The 17,568-nt window shown below is 47.4% G+C and overlaps 1 protein-coding gene across 1 annotated transcript in view; it reads left to right on the forward strand.

Moving 5' to 3' along the window:
* Positions 1-17,568, forward strand: part of LOC311140043 (protein sidekick-2-like) — a gene marked incomplete at both ends in the record, with an annotated part of 53,439 nt that overhangs the window by 9,877 nt on the left and 25,994 nt on the right. The window contains 21 exons of the mRNA XM_084175011.1: positions 295-476; positions 666-781; positions 1,099-1,294; positions 1,721-1,819; positions 2,901-3,092; positions 4,614-4,735; positions 5,219-5,328; positions 6,646-6,796; positions 7,602-7,839; positions 8,194-8,309; positions 8,402-8,591; positions 8,887-8,985; positions 9,553-9,747; positions 11,586-11,787; positions 12,064-12,167; positions 12,768-12,838; positions 13,017-13,152; positions 13,428-13,484; positions 13,969-14,070; positions 14,238-14,353; positions 16,135-16,321. Coding sequence (XP_084031137.1) covers positions 295-476; positions 666-781; positions 1,099-1,294; positions 1,721-1,819; positions 2,901-3,092; positions 4,614-4,735; positions 5,219-5,328; positions 6,646-6,796; positions 7,602-7,839; positions 8,194-8,309; positions 8,402-8,591; positions 8,887-8,985; positions 9,553-9,747; positions 11,586-11,787; positions 12,064-12,167; positions 12,768-12,838; positions 13,017-13,152; positions 13,428-13,484; positions 13,969-14,070; positions 14,238-14,353; positions 16,135-16,321 — 2,981 coding nt within the window. The remainder of the gene's footprint in view (positions 1-294; positions 477-665; positions 782-1,098; positions 1,295-1,720; positions 1,820-2,900; positions 3,093-4,613; positions 4,736-5,218; positions 5,329-6,645; positions 6,797-7,601; positions 7,840-8,193; positions 8,310-8,401; positions 8,592-8,886; positions 8,986-9,552; positions 9,748-11,585; positions 11,788-12,063; positions 12,168-12,767; positions 12,839-13,016; positions 13,153-13,427; positions 13,485-13,968; positions 14,071-14,237; positions 14,354-16,134; positions 16,322-17,568) is intronic.

Below are 17,568 nucleotides of genomic sequence, written 5' to 3' on the forward strand. Positions count from 1 at the left end.
ACCCCTTGGGTCATGGTCACAGTCCTAATGTCTTCCTCCTCCCTTTCCATCTATTCTCATCCTCACTTTCCCCTTTCTGTCAAACCATTCCTCCTTCTCTATGCTCTCTCTTTCCTTTCATACATCCTTCTCCTCCTCCTCTGTCTCTGTCTCGCTCTCTCTTTCTTCCTCTCGCTCTCTCTCTCTCTCTCTCTCTCTCTCTCTCTCTCTCTCTCTCTCTCTCTCTCTCTCTCTCTCTCTCTCTCTCTCTCTCTCTTTCTCTCTCACTCTCGCTCTCTCTCTCCCCCCTCCTAGGTACTGTCTGTCAGGTCTACCAGTGGACTGTCAGATGAAGAACATCACGAGGCCAGACCAGACTAACCTACTCCTGGAGGAGCTCATCATCTGGACTAACTATGAGATTGAGGTGGCAGCTTACAACAGGGCTGGGAGGGGTACCTACAGCCACAAGGTTACAGAGTGGACCCTGCAGGGAGGTGAGGATGGATGAGATCCAGTTCACATTCTCATCCTTAAACACAGTTCTCCGGCTTTAAGGGTTGAGAACATACTTACTCTTCTTAGCTCTCTGTGGAGCCTAGAAGAGGGCCTGTAGAGGTTATTCAGTCCTTCTCTTCCTATCTCATGTTTTCTTACTCTCGTCTCTCCCTCCATCTCTCTCCCAGTCCCCACTGTCTCACCAGGCAATGTCCAGGCTGAGCCATTCAACTCCACCACAGTCAGGTTGACCTGGACAGCTCCTAGCCCCCAGTTCATCAACGGCATCAACCAGGGATACAAGGTTGGCAACAGAGAGCAGAGACGCTTACCAGAGACAAATATTATTATTGGATCTGCAGTAGTAATTCAGATAGAACAGAAAACAGACATTTGCCTTGTAATATTGGACGTATACACATAACTGTAACGAAGTATCAGCCAATCGGCATCTGTGACTGAAACTACCTGTTTTGTAAATACATCTCTGTACTGCCATACACTGCGCTCTAGTGGTTAGAATAAGAACTGCATTCTCCAGCGTTAGACATACCAGTACCTCAACAGATCAGTATAAACTAGCTACAGTGTTTTGTAAACTATCCCTCCGTCTGTTTCCAGCTGTTGGCGTGGGAGGCGGGTCACGAGGAGGATGTTACCATGGTTACAGTGAGACCTAACTTCCAGGACAGTGTGCATGTGGGCTACGTGACGGGACTGAAGAAGTTCACAGAGTACTACACATCTGTCCTGTGTTTCACTACGCCTGGAGACGGCCCCCGCAGCCCGCCTCAGAGACTACGCACTCACGAAGACAGTGAGTACCACAGTCACATTATTATACCAAACCTGTAAGCACTGACGAAGACAGTGAGTACCACAGTCACATTATTATACCAAACCTGTAAGCACTCACGAAGACAGTGTCTCACAGGCACAGACAAAAGCAATACTCTTTCCACATTATTCTATCGACCCGAAGGCCCCGGACTGTACTGATATTTTCTTTGGATGCGTAACTGGGCCAGCACAGTACAGCTCAGTTTGTCACAACTTGACCCGTGTAAAAAGGGTATTACAAACTATTACAGACACAATACACTACTGTAAAGTATATGGTACTGCTGTAAAGTACATGGTACTACTGTAAAGTATATGGTACTACTGTAAAGTATATGATACTTGTGCACTAAACATACCAGACACTCACTGTATAGTCCTTGCCTTGTGTGTGTGTGTCCAGCGCCTGGTGCCGTTGGTCACCTGAGCTTTACAGAGATCCTGGACACATCTCTGAAGGTCAGCTGGAAAGACCCCAACGAGAAGAACGGCGTCCTCACAGGTACTGTAACTAGTATAGTAGAGTATCTAACCCTAACCCTCTCTGGAAAGACCCCAACGAGAAGAACGGAGTCCTCACAGGTACTGTACATAGTATAGTAGAGTATCTAACCCTAACCCTCTCTGGAAAGACCCCAACGAGAAGAACGGAGTCCTCACAGGTACTGTACATTGTATAGTAGAGTATCTAACCCTAACCCTCTCTGGAAAGAACCCAACGAGAAGAGTCCTCACAGATAACTAGGCCTACTGTAGGCATACTCTTTGGTTGACCCTGTTTGTTGGATGTATGGTGTGTTTGGTTGGGTACTGTGGTATCAAAAGTATAAATTTCTGTGCAAATGGACAATAAAGATCTATTCTATTCATTTTTACATTTAAGTCATTTAGCAGACGCTCTTATCCAGAGCGACATACAAATTGGTGCATTCAACTTAGGATAGCCAGTGGGACAACCACATCTTGATCACAGTAAGTACACTTCTTCAAACAAACAGCTGTGAGCAAAGTCAGTGCAATCAGGGACAACTACATCTCGATCACAATAAGTACATTTCTTTAAACAAGTCAGTGCTAGCAGGTGAAATAAGTCAGGTGTTAGTTTAGACAAAAGACAGTGGTAGTAAAGGGGGTGTAGAATGATTACTATTATACTATTCCAGGTATTCCTTAAAGAGGTAGGGTTTCAAGTGTCTCCAGAAGGTGGTCAGTGACTCCGCTGCCCTGGGGTGACAGAGCAGCGAATAGCTTTGACTGGGCTGAGCGGGAACTGTGCTTCCGTAGATGTAGGGGGGCTAGCAGGCCAGAGGTGGATGAACATAGTGCCCTCGTTTGGGTGTAGGGTCTGATCAGAGCCTGAAGGTAAGGAGGTGCCGTTCCCCTCACAGCTCCATAGGCAAGCACCATGGTTTTGTAGTAGATGCGAGCTTCAACTGGAAGCCAGTGGAGTGTGCGGAGGAGCGGGGTGACGTGAGAGAACTTGGGAAGGTTCCATTCCATTCTATTCGCTTCTATTGGCTTCTATTCTATTTCCATTTGTCCTCTGTATCAGTCTAACCAGCTGTGCTGTCCCTCCCCTACAGGCTACCGTATCTCGTGGGAGGAGTTTAACCGGACCAACACCCGGGTCACCCACTACCTCCCTAACCTGACCCAGGAGTACCGGGTCACCGGGCTGACTGCCCTCACCACCTACACCATCCAGGTGGCTGGGATGACCTCCAAGGGACAGGGTCAACTGTCTTCTTCTACTATATCATCTGGAGTACCCCCAGGTTAGTACCTCCCCCTAACCCTACCCTAGGTTAGTACCTACCCCTAACTCTAACCCAAGGTTAGTACCAAACCCTACCCCCAGGTTAGTACCTACCCCCTAACCCTAGCTCCAGTCCCCTAACCCTAACCCCAGTCCCCTAACCCCTGTCCCCTAACCCCAGCCATTCCCTAATCTCAGTCATTCCCTAACCCCAGCCATTCCCTAACCCCAGCCATTCTCTAAAAACAGCCATTTCCTAACCGCACCCATTCCCTAACCCCAGCCATTCCCTAACCCCAGCCATTCTCTAACCCTATTCCCTAACCCCAGCCATTCCCTAAACCCATTCCCTAACCCCAGCCATTCTCTAACCCCAGCTATTCCCTAGCCCCAGCCATTCCCTAAACCCATTCCCTAACCCCAGCCATTATCTAACCCCAGCCATTCCCTAACCCCAGTCCCCTAACCCCAGCCATTCCCTAACCCCAGCCATTCCCTAAACCCATTCCCTAACATCAGTTCCCTAACCCCAGCCATTCTCTAACACCAGCCATTCCCTAACCCCAGCCATTCCCTAACACCAGCCATTCCCTAACCCCAGCCATTCCCTAACACCAGCCATTCCCTAACCCCAGCCATTCTCTAACCCCAGCCATTCTCTAACCCCAGCCATTCCCTAACACCAGCCATTCCCTAACCCCAGCCATTCTCTAACCCCAGCCATTCCCTAACCCCAGCCATTCCCTAACCCCAGCCATTCCCTAACCCCAGCCATTCTCTAACCCCAGCCATTCTCTAACCCCAGCCATTCTCTAACCCCAGCCATTCCCTAACCCAAGCCATTCCCTAACCCCAGCCATTCTCTAACCCCAGCCATTCTCTAACCCCAGCCATTGAGAGTCTCGTCTTTTCCCACAAAATGCTCTTATGATTGTTGGTAAACATCAACTCAGGTTGGTTGAGCTCCTTCTGTTCCCCTCATAAGTTGGATGTTCCTCCAGCCTGCACCTCGCCAAATCAGGTGGAAGAGTTCTCCTCTCTACAAACCAGTCACTCTGTTCCCATATCCACCACTCTCATTGGCTAGCTCTCCTCCATTATCTCCATCCCTGATCTCACTGTGTCTCTCCACCATTATCTCCATCCCTGATCTCACTGTGTCTCTCCATTATCTCCATCCCTGATCTCACTGTGTCTCTCCACCATAATCTCCATCTCTGATCTCACTGTGTCTCTCCACCATTATCTCCATCCCTGATCTCACTGAGTCGCTCCACCATTATATCCATCCCTGATCTCACTGTGTCTCCCCATTATCTCCATCCCTGATCTCACTGTGTCTCTCCACCATTATCTCCATCCCTGATTTCAATGTCTCTCCACCATTATCTCCATCCCTGATTTCACTGAGTCTCTCCACCATTATATCCATCCCTGATCTCACTGTGTCTCCCCATTATCTCCATCCCTGATCTCACTGTGTCTCTCCACCATTATCTCCATCCCTGATCTCACTGTGTCTCTGCTCCTCCGTATGCAGAGATGCCGGGCCCCCCCACCAACATAGCCATCTCCAACATCGGCCCCTGCTCTGTGGCCCTGCAGTTTAAACCTGGCTACGACGGCAAGACATCCATCTCACGCTGGCAGGTCGAGGCACAGGTGAGAGACACATCCAATTTATCAATGAATCAAGCAAGCAGGCAAGCAATCAATCAATTAAACTTTAAGTGAATTTTAAAAATCTTAGTCTCTCTTTCTCTCCCTCTCTCTCTCTCTCTCTCTCTCTCTCTCTCTCTCTCTCTCTCTCTCTCTCTCTCGCTCTCCTCCCTCCCCCCCCCCCCTCTCTCTCTCTCTCTCTCTCTCTCTCTCTCTCTCTCTCTCTCTCTCTCTCTCTCTCTCTCTCTCTCTCTCTCTCTCTCTCTCTCTCTCTCTCTCTCTCTCTCTCTACCCCATCTCTCTCTCTCTCTCTCTCTCCATCTCTCTCTCTCTCTCTATATATATATATATATATATATCTCCACCCCCCCTCTCTCCCTTTCCCACTCTCCCACTCCCCCCTCAATACCCCCATCCCTCTCTCTCTTCTTCCTCTTCTCTCTCTCTCAATCCGCCCCCTCCCTCTCTCTCTCCCTCTCTCTCTAGATTGGTATAATCGGGGAAAATGAGGAGTGGGTGATGGTCCATCAGTTGCCCAACGAGCCTGATGCCCGCTCCCTGGAGGTCCTGGACCTGAACCCCTACACCTCCTACAGGTACAGTAGAACATCACTAATACCGCTACGACAGGTACCTAACCCTACACCTCCTACAGGTAAAGTAGAACATCACTAATACAGCTACGACAGGTACCTAACCCTACACCTCCTACAGGTACAGTAGAACATCACTAATACCGCTACGACAGGTACCTAACCCTACACCTCCTACAGGTAAAGTAGAACATCACTAATACAGCTACGACAGGTACCTAACCCTACAACTGCTACAGGTACAGTAGAACATCACTAATACAGCTACGACAGGTACCTAACCCTACACCTGCTACAGGTACAGTAGAACAACACTAATACAGCTACGACAGGTACCTAACCCTACACCTCCTACAGGTACAGTAGAACATCACTAATACAGCTACGGCAGGTACCTAACCCTACAACTGCTACAAGTACAGTAGAACATCACTAATACAGCCAAGAGAGGTACCTAACCCTACACCTGCTACAGGTACAGTAGAACATCACTAATACAGCTACGACAGGTACCTAACCCTACACCTCCTACAGGTAAAGTAGAACATCACTAATACAGCTATGACAGGTACCTAACCCTACACCTCCTACAGGTACAGTAGAACATCACTAATACAGCCAAGAGAGGTACCTAACCCTACACCTGGTACAGGTACAGTAGAACATCACTAATACAGCTACGACAGGTACCTAACCCTACTCTACACCTGGTAAACACATAGTTATACTGGTAGTCACATACTGACCACACAAAACAACCCATCAGAGTTGGGCTCTGTTCCACGTCAAAGGGATTATTGTGGAAAACTCGATCCAAAGATTAGGCAGAGACTAATTATATGGCATAATAGTGAATATTTTAATGCATACGAGCAGCTGCAAGGTAGATCCCTCTCTGATCGCAGTCAGGGAAGGAGCTCCCAGAGTAAATGGTTCCATGTCCCTTAATAGTGGGAGGTAATATTACTATCATATTGTTACACAACAGTTATTTATACAAGCAACAGTTCCAGAACACAATGGTCTTGTGTTATGGTGCAGACATACCAGGAGTCTATGAAAGGCATAACATCACAGTCCAACACAGAACAATATCATAACCCTTGAGAAGTTATAACAGCTCACCCCAATTATGCCACAACAGGATCAATATTAAATTCATGAGTAGAAAAGTCCATACCCTCTGAATTGACTGAATTGAAATGGGATTGGACCCCAGCCCTGATTCCTGTGTCCCCATGTTCTAAGCATTGATTTTACCAGAACATCCTCTCAAACCCATGATGACATCCATACCTTCCTGTCTGTCCTCCCCTGTAGGTTCCGCATGCGCCAGGTGAACATAGTGGGGACCAGTCCTCCCAGCCAGCCCTCCAGGAAGATCCAGACCCTGCAGGCACCTCCAGATATCTCCCCCTACAACGTTACCCTCCGAACAGCCTCAGAGACCAGCCTCTGGCTCCGATGGGTGGTGCGTCCTGACTAGATTGTTTTCCTCATAAGGGCACAAGGGAACACAGACATTCATACACAATCTCTCTCTCTCTCTCTCTCTGTCACGCCCTGGCTCTGGGGACTCTTTCATGTTGAGCCAGGGTGTGGATTTTCTATGTGTGATTTTTTATGTTGTGTTCTAGTTCGTGTTTTCTATGTTGGCCAGGGTGGTTCCCAATCAGAGGCAGCTGATTCTCGTTGTCTCTGATTGGGAACCATACTTAGGCAGCCTGTTGGCACTAGTTATTTGTGGGATCTTGTTCTGTATAGGTTTGTGTTGGTGAACCTTTAGACTTCACGTATAGTTTTGTTGTTAGTGTAAAGTACTCATTAAAAGATGTACGCCTATCACGCTGCGCCTTGGTCTGCCTCTTACAACGATCGCGACACTCTCTCTCTCTCTGTCTCTCTGTATCTCTCTCTCTCTGTATCTCTCTCTGTGTCTCTCTGTCTCTCTGTATCTCTGTATCTCTCCCTCTCTCTCTCTGTATCTCTCTCTCTCTCTCTGTATCTCTGGATCTCTGTCTCTCTGTCAGTCAGTCTCTGTCTCTCTGTTTCTCAGTCAGTCAGTCAGTGTCTCTCTCTCTGTCTCTCTGTCAGTCAGTCTCTCTCTCTCTGTTTCTCTGTTTCTTTATCAGTCAGTCTCTGTCTCTCTGTATCTCAGTCTCAGTCTCTCTGTCAGTCAGTCTGTCTCTCTCTGTCTCTCAGTCAGTCAGTCTCTGTCTCTCTGTATCTCAGTCAGTCAGTCAGTGTGTATCATAGCCTCTCCTCTCTCTCTCCAGCCTCTTCCAGAGTGGGAGTACAATGGGGACCAGGAGTTGGTGGGTTACCGGGTGCAGTACTCCAGAGCGCCATCTAAGGGAGGGGTCCTATCCCATGTCATCAGTGACCGGCTGGAGAGGGAGTTTACCATCGAGGACCTGGAGGAGTGGACAGAGTACGAGGTCAGGGTTCAGGCCATCAATGGCATGGGGTCTGGGCCCTGGAGCCAGCCTGTCCACGGGAGGACCAGGGAGTCTGGTAAGACTGGGGAGACACACAGTTAAACACACTTACATGTATGCTAAACACACACCTCAACACATACCTCAACACACTCCTTAACACACATTTCAACACACACCTCAACACACACCTCAACACGCACCTCAACACGCACCTCAACACGCACCTCAACATGCACCTCAACACACACCTCAACACACACACACACACACACACACACACACACACACACACACACACACACTGGAGTCAGCCTGACCAGTGCAGAACCAGGGAGTCTAGTAAGACTGAGAAGACAGCTAACACACTCATACTGAACACACACACACACACACACAGGCTGTATTGTAACCTCTGACCCCTGTGTAGTGCCGTCCTGTGGTCCATCCAATGTGTCAGCCTTGGCCACGACCTCCAGTAGCATCCTGGTCCGCTGGGGGGAAGTCCCTCAGACTGACCGCAACGGACTCATCCTGGGATACAAGGTCAGTGACACACACACACACACACACACACAGCACCTAAACAGGCACCTAAACACACACACACACTATTACCCATTGTCCCCCTCTCCCAGGTTGTGTATAAGGAGAAGGGTTCAGACTCTGTCCCTCAGTACTGGGAGGTGGAGGGGAACACCAGTCACAGTGTTCAGTTGAGTGGTCTGGGGAAGTATGTCCTGTATGAGATCCAGGTCCTGGCCTTCACACGGATAGGAGACGGCAGGAGCAGCAAGCCATCCATCCTGGAGAGGACCCTGGACGATGGTGAGCATTACTCACTAACGTAATACCTTAGACCTTGGGTTCAAACCCGGGTGTCCTGCATGCCACAACACTATGTTAGGCTGTTGAGCTAAATCTGTCAATGAGGGGCACCCACAAGGAGGCTACTGGCCATGTCAAGTCTATTCTACCCCCGACTAGAACCACTGGTCCTATTATCCTCCATTCTGGAATTGTATTGATAAAGGTAAGCTCAACTAAGATCAACGTGGACACAGTACTGTTGTGGTGGTACTGTCCTCATAACCCTGACATGTTCCTCCCTCTGTCTCCACAGTCCCAGGTCCTCCAGTGGGCATCCTGTTCCCAGAGGTGAGGACCGGCTCAGTCAGGCTCATCTGGCAGCCTCCTGCCCAGCCCAACGGCATCATCCTGGGTACGTCTACTACCACAGCCCCTTTTCCTTTATACATCCATTATCCTAACAGGTAGTGGTATTCTAACTAACTGCTGTATCTAAACTACAGGGGCTCCATATCTCATGGCCCAAGCTCTGAAACCAAGACCCTATCCACATAGTGCTCTATCTAAACCACAGGGGCTCCATATCTCATGGCCCAAGCTCTGAAACCAAGACCCTATCCACATACTGCTGTATCTAAACCACATGGGCTCCATATCTCATGGTCCAAGCTCTGAAACCAAGACCCTATCCACATACTGCTGTATCTAAACCACAGGGGCTCTATATCTCATGGTACAAGCTCTGAAACCAAGAACCTATCCACATACTGCTGTATCTAAACCACAGGGGCTCTATATCTCATGGCCCAAGCTCTCATACCAAGACACTATCCACATACTGTACATTACGTTGTCCCTGGTTCCTCTAAGACACTATGCAATCTATGTCCATATGTTCTTTATTGGCAATGTTTCGACCTTTAGGTCATCAACAGATCGTTTCCTATACTGAATCTTCATGTTCCTCTCTCCGACCTAGCCTATCAGATCACACACAGACGGAACTCCTCCAATAGCAACGCTGCCACTGTGGACGTGCTGAGTCCCAGTGCGCGACAGTATACAGCATCTGGACTGAAACCAGAGGCCGTCTATGTGTTCCGCCTCACCGCTCAGACACGCAAGGGCTGGGGGGAGGCTGTAGAAGCCCTGGTGGTCACTACAGAGAAGAGAGGTAGGTACTGACCCGACTGGGGAGGAAGTAGTGCAAACATAATGTATCTTTCAATTATTTACTTACAGTGAGGGAAAAAAGTATTTGATCCCCTGCTGATTTTGTAGGTTTGCCCAATGACAAAGAAATGATCAGTCTATAATTTTAATGGTAGGTTTATTTGAACAGTGAGAGACAGAATAACAACCAAAAAATCCAGAAAAACGCATGTCAAAAATGTTATAAATTGATTTGCATTTTAATGAGGGAAATAAGTATTTGACCCCCTCTCAATCAGAAAGATTTCTGGCTCCCAGGTGTCTTTTATACAGGTAACGAGCTGAGATTAGGAGCACACTCTTAAAGGGAGTGCTCCTAATCTCAGCTTGTTACCTGTATAAAAGATACCTGTCCACAGAGGCAATCAATCAATCAGATTCAAAACTCTCCACCATGGCCAAGACCAAAGAGCTCTCCAAGGATATCAGGGACAAGATTGTAGACCTACACAAGGCTGGAATGGGCTACAAGACCATCGCCAAGCAGCTTGGTGAGAAGGTGACAACAGTTGGTGCGATTATTCGCAAATGGAAGAAACACAAAAGAACTGTCAATCTCCCTCGGCCTGGGGCTCCATGCAAGATCTCACCTCGTGGAGTTGCAATGATCATGAGAACGGTGAGGAATCAGCCCAGAACTACACGGGAGGATCTTGTCAATGATCTCAAGGCAGCTGGGACCATAGTCACCAAGAAAACAATTGGTAACACACGACGCCGTGAAGGACTGAAATCCTGCAGCGCCCGCAAGGTCCCCCTGCTCAAGAAAGCACATATACAGGGTCGTCTGAAGTTTGCCAATGAACATCTGAATGATTCAGAGGAGAACTGGGTGAAAGTGTTGTGGTCAGATGAGACCAAAATCGAGCTCTTTGGCATCAACTCAACTCGCCGTGTTTGTATGAGGAATGCTGCCTATGACCCCAAGAACACATCCCCACCGTCAAACATGGAGGTGGAAACATTATGCTTTGGGGGTGTTTTTCTGCTAAGGGGACAGGACAACTCAAAGGGACGATGGACGGGGCCATGTACCGTCAAATCTTGGGTGAGAACCTCCTTCCCTCAGCCAGGGCATTAAAAATGGGTCGTGGATGGCCCAAAACACACGGCCAAGGCAACAAAGGAGTGGCTCAAGAAGAAGCACATTAAGGTCCTGGAGTGGCCTAGCCAGTCTCCAGACCTTAATCCCATAGAAAATCTGTGGAGGGAGCTGAAGGTTCGAGTTGCCAAACGTCAGCCTCGAAACCTTAATGACTTGGAGAAGATCTGCAAAGAGGAGTAGAACAAAACCCCTCCTGAGATGTGTGCAAATCTGGTGGCCAACTACAAGAAACGTCTGACCTCTGTGATTGCCAACAAGGGTTTTGCCACCAAGTACTAAGTAATGTTTTTCAGAGGGGTCAAATACTTATTTCCCTCATTAAAATGCAAATCAATTTATATCATTTTTGACATGCGTTCTTCTGGATTTTTTTGTTGTTATTCTGTCTCTCACTGTTCAAATAAACCTACCATTAAAATTATAGACTGATCATTTCTTTGTCAGTGGGCAAACGTACAAAATCAGCAGGGGATCAAATACTTTTTTCCCTCACTGTATTTGTATTTATTATTTGACCTATTATTTATGTATTCATGTATTTCATTTTTCATGTATTTATTTATTTATTTGTATTTTTGCATCTATTTATTTACATCTATTTATTAATTTATTAATTCATTTACTTATTTATTACAGTCATTGCTGTTATGTATGAGAGTGGTGATTGACAGTGTGTGTTAACCCCACCCCCTCAGCGCGGCCCCAGTCAGCCAGCCGTCCCACAGTGCCCCAGGAGGACGTGCAGGCGCGCAGCGTGATGTTGTCATGGGAACCAGGTAGCGACGGCTTGGCACCTGTCCGTTACTACACAGTGCAGTACAGAGAGCTACCAGACAGTAACTGGACTGTCCACTCTGCATCGGTCAACCACGAGGCAAGCTCCTACATAGTGGACAGGTACAGTACACACCCTTCATAGTGCACTACCTAGTACCCTCCATAGCACCCTGCCTAGCACCATACCTAGTACCCTATCTAGTGCAGGTGAAAGGGCAGAGAGACCTTATTCACATTAAAGGAAGCAATGCTGATGAATGTGGTATGTAGGGTTATAAATATGTTTATGTAGGTAGCCTTTAAACAAAGTGTTACCACACTATCTAGTACCTGTCTAGGATAACTCTAGGTTCAAGACATACGTGAACTGACAGGGGACATTGTCTCTCCTGCCAGCCTCAAGCCGTTCACCTCGTACCGGTTCAGAGTGAAAGCCACCAACGACATCGGGGACAGTGAGTACAGCCAGGAGAGTGAGGCTACCACCACCCTACAGGACGGTAAGGACATCATGTAAATGTGACTGACTGACTCCGTATCCCTGCAAACCCGGCTTCCAAAACGTTTTTTAAAATCTACTTTGAGAGTTTGCTTAACTCTGTCTGTAGTAGCAGATGGACATGGTTTTCAAATGTGGGACTATTCCGTTGGTTTCATTGAGCCAAGCAAGCTGTCAACTACTTGAACCCAGGTTCATGTTGATTCAATGCTGTTTTTGCTGGGTTATCCCTGTGAGGCCTGTGTAGTCACACCACTGTACTGGGAGACAGACAGTCCTCCTCACTAGGCAGCCATTGCTGTCTCTCTGATTGGTTGACTGTACACACCATACTTCAGCAGTGACAGCTGTGAGAGGAGCTACTCTGTGTTGTGTTCCAAAGTATTAGGATGTGTTGTCAACATGGCTTGTTGTAAAACAGAAGTACACTGTCCACTGCTGATGACCTCATACTGAGAGAATCACACTGCTTGTGCTTTGTTGACACAATAGTCCTACTGTGTGTTGTGTGTGTGTGTGTTGTGTCTGGTGTGTGTGTGTGCGTGCAAGTGTTTATACAGTCCAGCAGTTCAATGATACCCCTATATCTGTTTCCACACAGCCCCAGACAAAGCTCCCACAATCCTCTCTGTTACACCCCACACCACCACATCGGTGCTGGTCCGATGGGAGGTAAGCAGTAGATTTTTAAGGTGCAGTTTTCTCCCTTCTAGAGAGTTTCCTTGCCACTGTGTTGCTTTTTAGTCTCTTGTGGTCTAGGCTGGGTTACTGTAAAACACTTTGTTGATGTAGAACTGTGGATGTAAAAAGGGCTTTATAAATAAATGTGATTGATTGATCCCCTCTCCAGCCGCCTGCTGAGGAGCAGATAAACGGGGTACTGCTGGGGTTCAGGGTACGTTACCGGGAGTTACAATATGACCGCCTCCGTAGCTTCACCGTACGAACCATCAACAGCCCCGCCTCCAACTGGGCCGAGCTCACCGGTGAGTTGACCTGTGATCTCTGTTTGTTTACTTAACCTTTTCCCCAGCTGTTAGCCTCTGGGTGACTGTGGGTCTACTCTATTCACACGTTACACTGATGACCTAACATCAGACTCCTTCCTCCCCTCTGTCTCCTCCCCCTCTCTCTGCCTCTTTATGGTGGTTGCCCTAACTCCCTGTGTTCTGTCCTCCCTCCTCCCTCACCCCTCACCCCTCCTCCCTCCCTGTACCCTATCCTCCCTTCCACCTCCTCCCCCTGGTCCGTCACCATCTAGCCCCCTACAGTGTGAGGAACCTGAGCGAGTCCTCTCTCACCCGGTACGAGCTTGATAGTAAGTATTCTGTGTCACAGGAGGCTGGGGGCACCTTAACTGGGGAGGAGGGGCTCGTGGTAATGGCTGGAGCGGAATCATTGGAATTGTAGCAAATACATCAGGCACATGGTTTCCATGTGTTTGGTGCCATTCCATTTGCTCCTTTCCGTCCCTTTATGATGAGCCGTCCTTCCCCCAGCAGCCTCCTGTCTCTCTCTCTGTCTGCCTGACAATCATCTGTTTGTGTAAACGTATGTTTATGTCTGTGTGTGTTTGCCAACATCCCACATCTCTGCCCTTCCTCATTTGTCTTAATATTTTACCATCCTGTCATGGTGTTGTTTTACCTCTTCCTCATCAGGTGTGTCCTGACCTCTGACCTCTTCACTTTATCTCTCATCTTTTCCTTCAGCTCATAACGTTGTATCACCAGCTCCGCTGCTATTGGATGGTCCTCCCAGGCCATTTGTGGATAACTCTTTCTGTGTTTCTCCTCCCACAGATTTGAGTAAACACAAGCGTTATGAGATCCGTCTGAGTGTGTACAACGCCGTGGGGGAGGGGCCTACCAGCACGCCACAGGAAGTGTTTGTGGGAGAGGCAGGTGAGAAGCGATGATGAGATCAACTTTATTGTCCCCAGTGGTTCCACTGTCCTGGAAAACTAACCCAAGCCTAGCTCAACTGTTTAAAAGTATTTGACATATGAATTGGACCTGGTCTGACCAATATCACTGTCAGTATTGAATGTTTACCCTCCACTCCACTCCAGTCCCAACAGCCCCGCCCCAAACTGTGACCATCCAATCATCAACAGCAACCCAGCTGGATGTCACATGGGACCCGCCCCCACTAGACGCTCAGAATGGAGACATACAGGGGTACAAGGTGAGGATCACTCTATCTGGGCTATCACTTAACTTGAACCACTTCTAACATGTGGGTCTGCAGTACACCATACTGTAGAACATGTGGGCCTGCAGTATACTGTACTGTAGAACATGTGGGCCTGCAGTATACCGTACTGTAGAACATGTGGGTCTGCAACTGTACTGTAGAACATGTGGGTCTGCAGTATACCGTACTGTAGAACATGTGGGTCTGCAGTATACCGTACTGTAGAACATGTGGGCCTGCAGTATACCGTACTGTAGAACATGTGGGTCTGCAGTATACCGTACTGTAGAACATGTGGGTCTGCAGTATACCGTACTGTAGAACATGTGGGCCTGCAGTATACCGTACTGTAGAACATGTGGGTCTGCAGTATACCGTACTGTCGAACATGTGGGTCTGCAGTATACCGTACTGTAGAACATGTGGGTCTGCAGTATACCGTACTGTAGAACATGTGGGTCTGCAGTATACCGTACTGTAGAACATGTGGGCCTGCAGTATACCGTACTGTAGAACATGTGGGCCTGCAGTATACGGTACTGTAGAACATGTGGGCCTGCAGTATACCTTACTGTAGAACATGTGGGCCTGCAGTATACCGTACTGTAGAACATGTGGGTCTGCAGTATACCATACTGTAGAACATGTGGGTCTGCAGTATACCGTACTGTAGAACATGTGGGTCTGCAGTATACCGTACTGTAGAACATGTGGGTTTGCAGTATACCGTACTGTAGAACATGTGGGCCTGCAGTATACCGTACTGTAGAACATGTGGGTTTGCAGTATACCGTACTGTAGAACATGTGGGTCTGCAGTATACCGTACTGTAGAACATGTGGGTCTGCAGTATACCGTACTGTAGAACATGTGGGTCTGCAGTATACCGTACTGTAGAACATGTGGGTCTGCAGTATACTGTACTGTAGAACATGTGGGTCTGCAGTATACCGTACTGTAGAACATGTGGGTCTGTAGAACATGTGGGTCTGCAGTATACCATACTGTAGAACATTTGGGTCTGCAGTATACCATACTGTAGAACATTTGGGTCTGCAGTATACCATACTGTAGAACATGTGGGCCTGCAGTATACCAACACTCACACAATACACACACACACACACACACACACATACAACACACACACAACACACATACAACACTCACACAACACTCACACAATACACACACAATACACAGACACACAACACACAACACGCACAACACAACACACAACACATACAACACACTAAGCCATAGATGAAGTAAGTGAAACAACTGTGTGAAAGTGAGTATAACCTTTGACCCTTCGTCATGTATTCTAGATCTATCTGAATGTGAATATAACCTCTGACCCTTCATCATCATGTATTCTAGATATATCTGAATGTGAATATAACCTCTGACCTTTCATCATGTATTCTAGATCTATCTGAATGTGAATATAACCTCTGACCCTTCATCATGTATTCTAGATCTATCTGAATGTGAATATAATCTCTAACCTTTCATCATGTATTCTAGATCTGTCTGAATGTGAATATAACCTCTAACCTTTCATCATGTATTCTAGATCTGTCTGAATGTGAATATAACATCTGACCCTTCATCATGTATTCTAGATCTATCTGAATGTGAATATAACCTCTGACCCTTCATCATGTATTCTAGATATATCTGAATGTGAATATAACCTCTGACCTTTCATCATGTATTCTAGATCTATCTGAATGTAAATATAACCTCTGACGTTTCATCATGTATTCTAGATCTACTTCTGGGAGTTCCATCTGAAGAATGAGACAGAGAGGCTGCGTACCATGTTCCTCCCAGAGCTAGGGGTCAAGATTAAGAACCTGACTGGCTACACCACATACATGATCAGTGTAGCAGCCTTCAACGCAGCAGGGGACGGGCCCCGGAGTCCCCCGACCAGGGGCCGAACACAACAGGCCGGTAGGGGCCATGCACGCATGCACACACACACAGACACACATACACACACACACACAAAAACACACCACCTACAGTATATGTGGCATCCTTTAATTGCCCACCAGAGGGCGCTCTCAACAAGCAGGTGAGCGCTGAGCCAGAGAGACTTGGTTAGAGTCAGTCAGTAGTACAGTACAGAATTACAGTTAGAGTAGGAAGCTGGCCAACAGCACTGCATCACATCTACTACTGTATCTGTGCTACCCACCACCATTTTGTCTCCCTCTTCTTCTGTCTCTTCCTATCTCTCTCTCTCCCACTCACTGTTCCAATGTTCTCAAGTGTCAGTTTGAAGGATATTCTCAGGACCCAGTGTCCAGTCACAATAGCTCACCGCAGGAGAAACGGATGAGAGCTGTCAGCTCTGACTCAGTGGTTCTCAGTAGTACGCACTACATATTCTGTAACTATCTGTACTGTATCTGTGCTACTCCCGTCCGTCTGAATCTCTGTCTCTCTCTCTGTCTCTCTCTCTGTCTCTCTGTCTCTCTCTCTGTCTCTCTGTCTCTCTGTCTCTCTGTCTCTCTGTCCTCAAGTCCCAGTTTAGTTTGAAGGATATTCTCAGGACCCTGAGCCCACTCCAGTCACAATATCTCACCGTAGGAGAAACGGATGAGAGCTGTCAGCTTGAGTCACTGGTATTCAGCACCAGGGACACATACTGCACACTACAGACTGTGTAACTGTCAATGTTGTCCCCCTCCCTTATAGGAAATAGGACATATACACTGCTTTCAGAAAGTATTCAGACCCCTTATTTTTTTCCACATTTTCTTATGTTACAACCTTATTCTAAAATGGATTAAATAAAAAAATGTCCTCATCAATCTACACACAATACCCTATAATGACAATGCGTAAAAAGGTTTTTAGAAATGTTTGCAAATGTATTAAAAATAAAAAACAGAAATACCGTATTTACATAAGTATTCAGACCCTTTGCTATGAGACTCAAAATGTAGCTCAGGTGCGTCCTGTTTCCATTGATCATCCTTGAAATGTTTCTACAACTTGATTGGAGTCCACCTGTGGTAAATTCAATTGATTGGACATGATTTGGAAAGGCACACACCTGTCTATATAAGGTCCCACAGTTAACAGTGCATGTCAGAGCAGAAACCAAGCCATGAGGTCAAAGGAATTGTCCGTAGAGCTCCGAGACAGGTTTGTGTCGAGGCACAGATCTGAGGAAGGGTACCAAAACATGT

This window comes from Coregonus lavaretus (assembly GCF_964263955.1).
Source record: "Coregonus lavaretus genome assembly, chromosome: 2".
Classification (NCBI taxonomy): Eukaryota; Metazoa; Chordata; class Actinopteri; order Salmoniformes; family Salmonidae; genus Coregonus; species Coregonus lavaretus.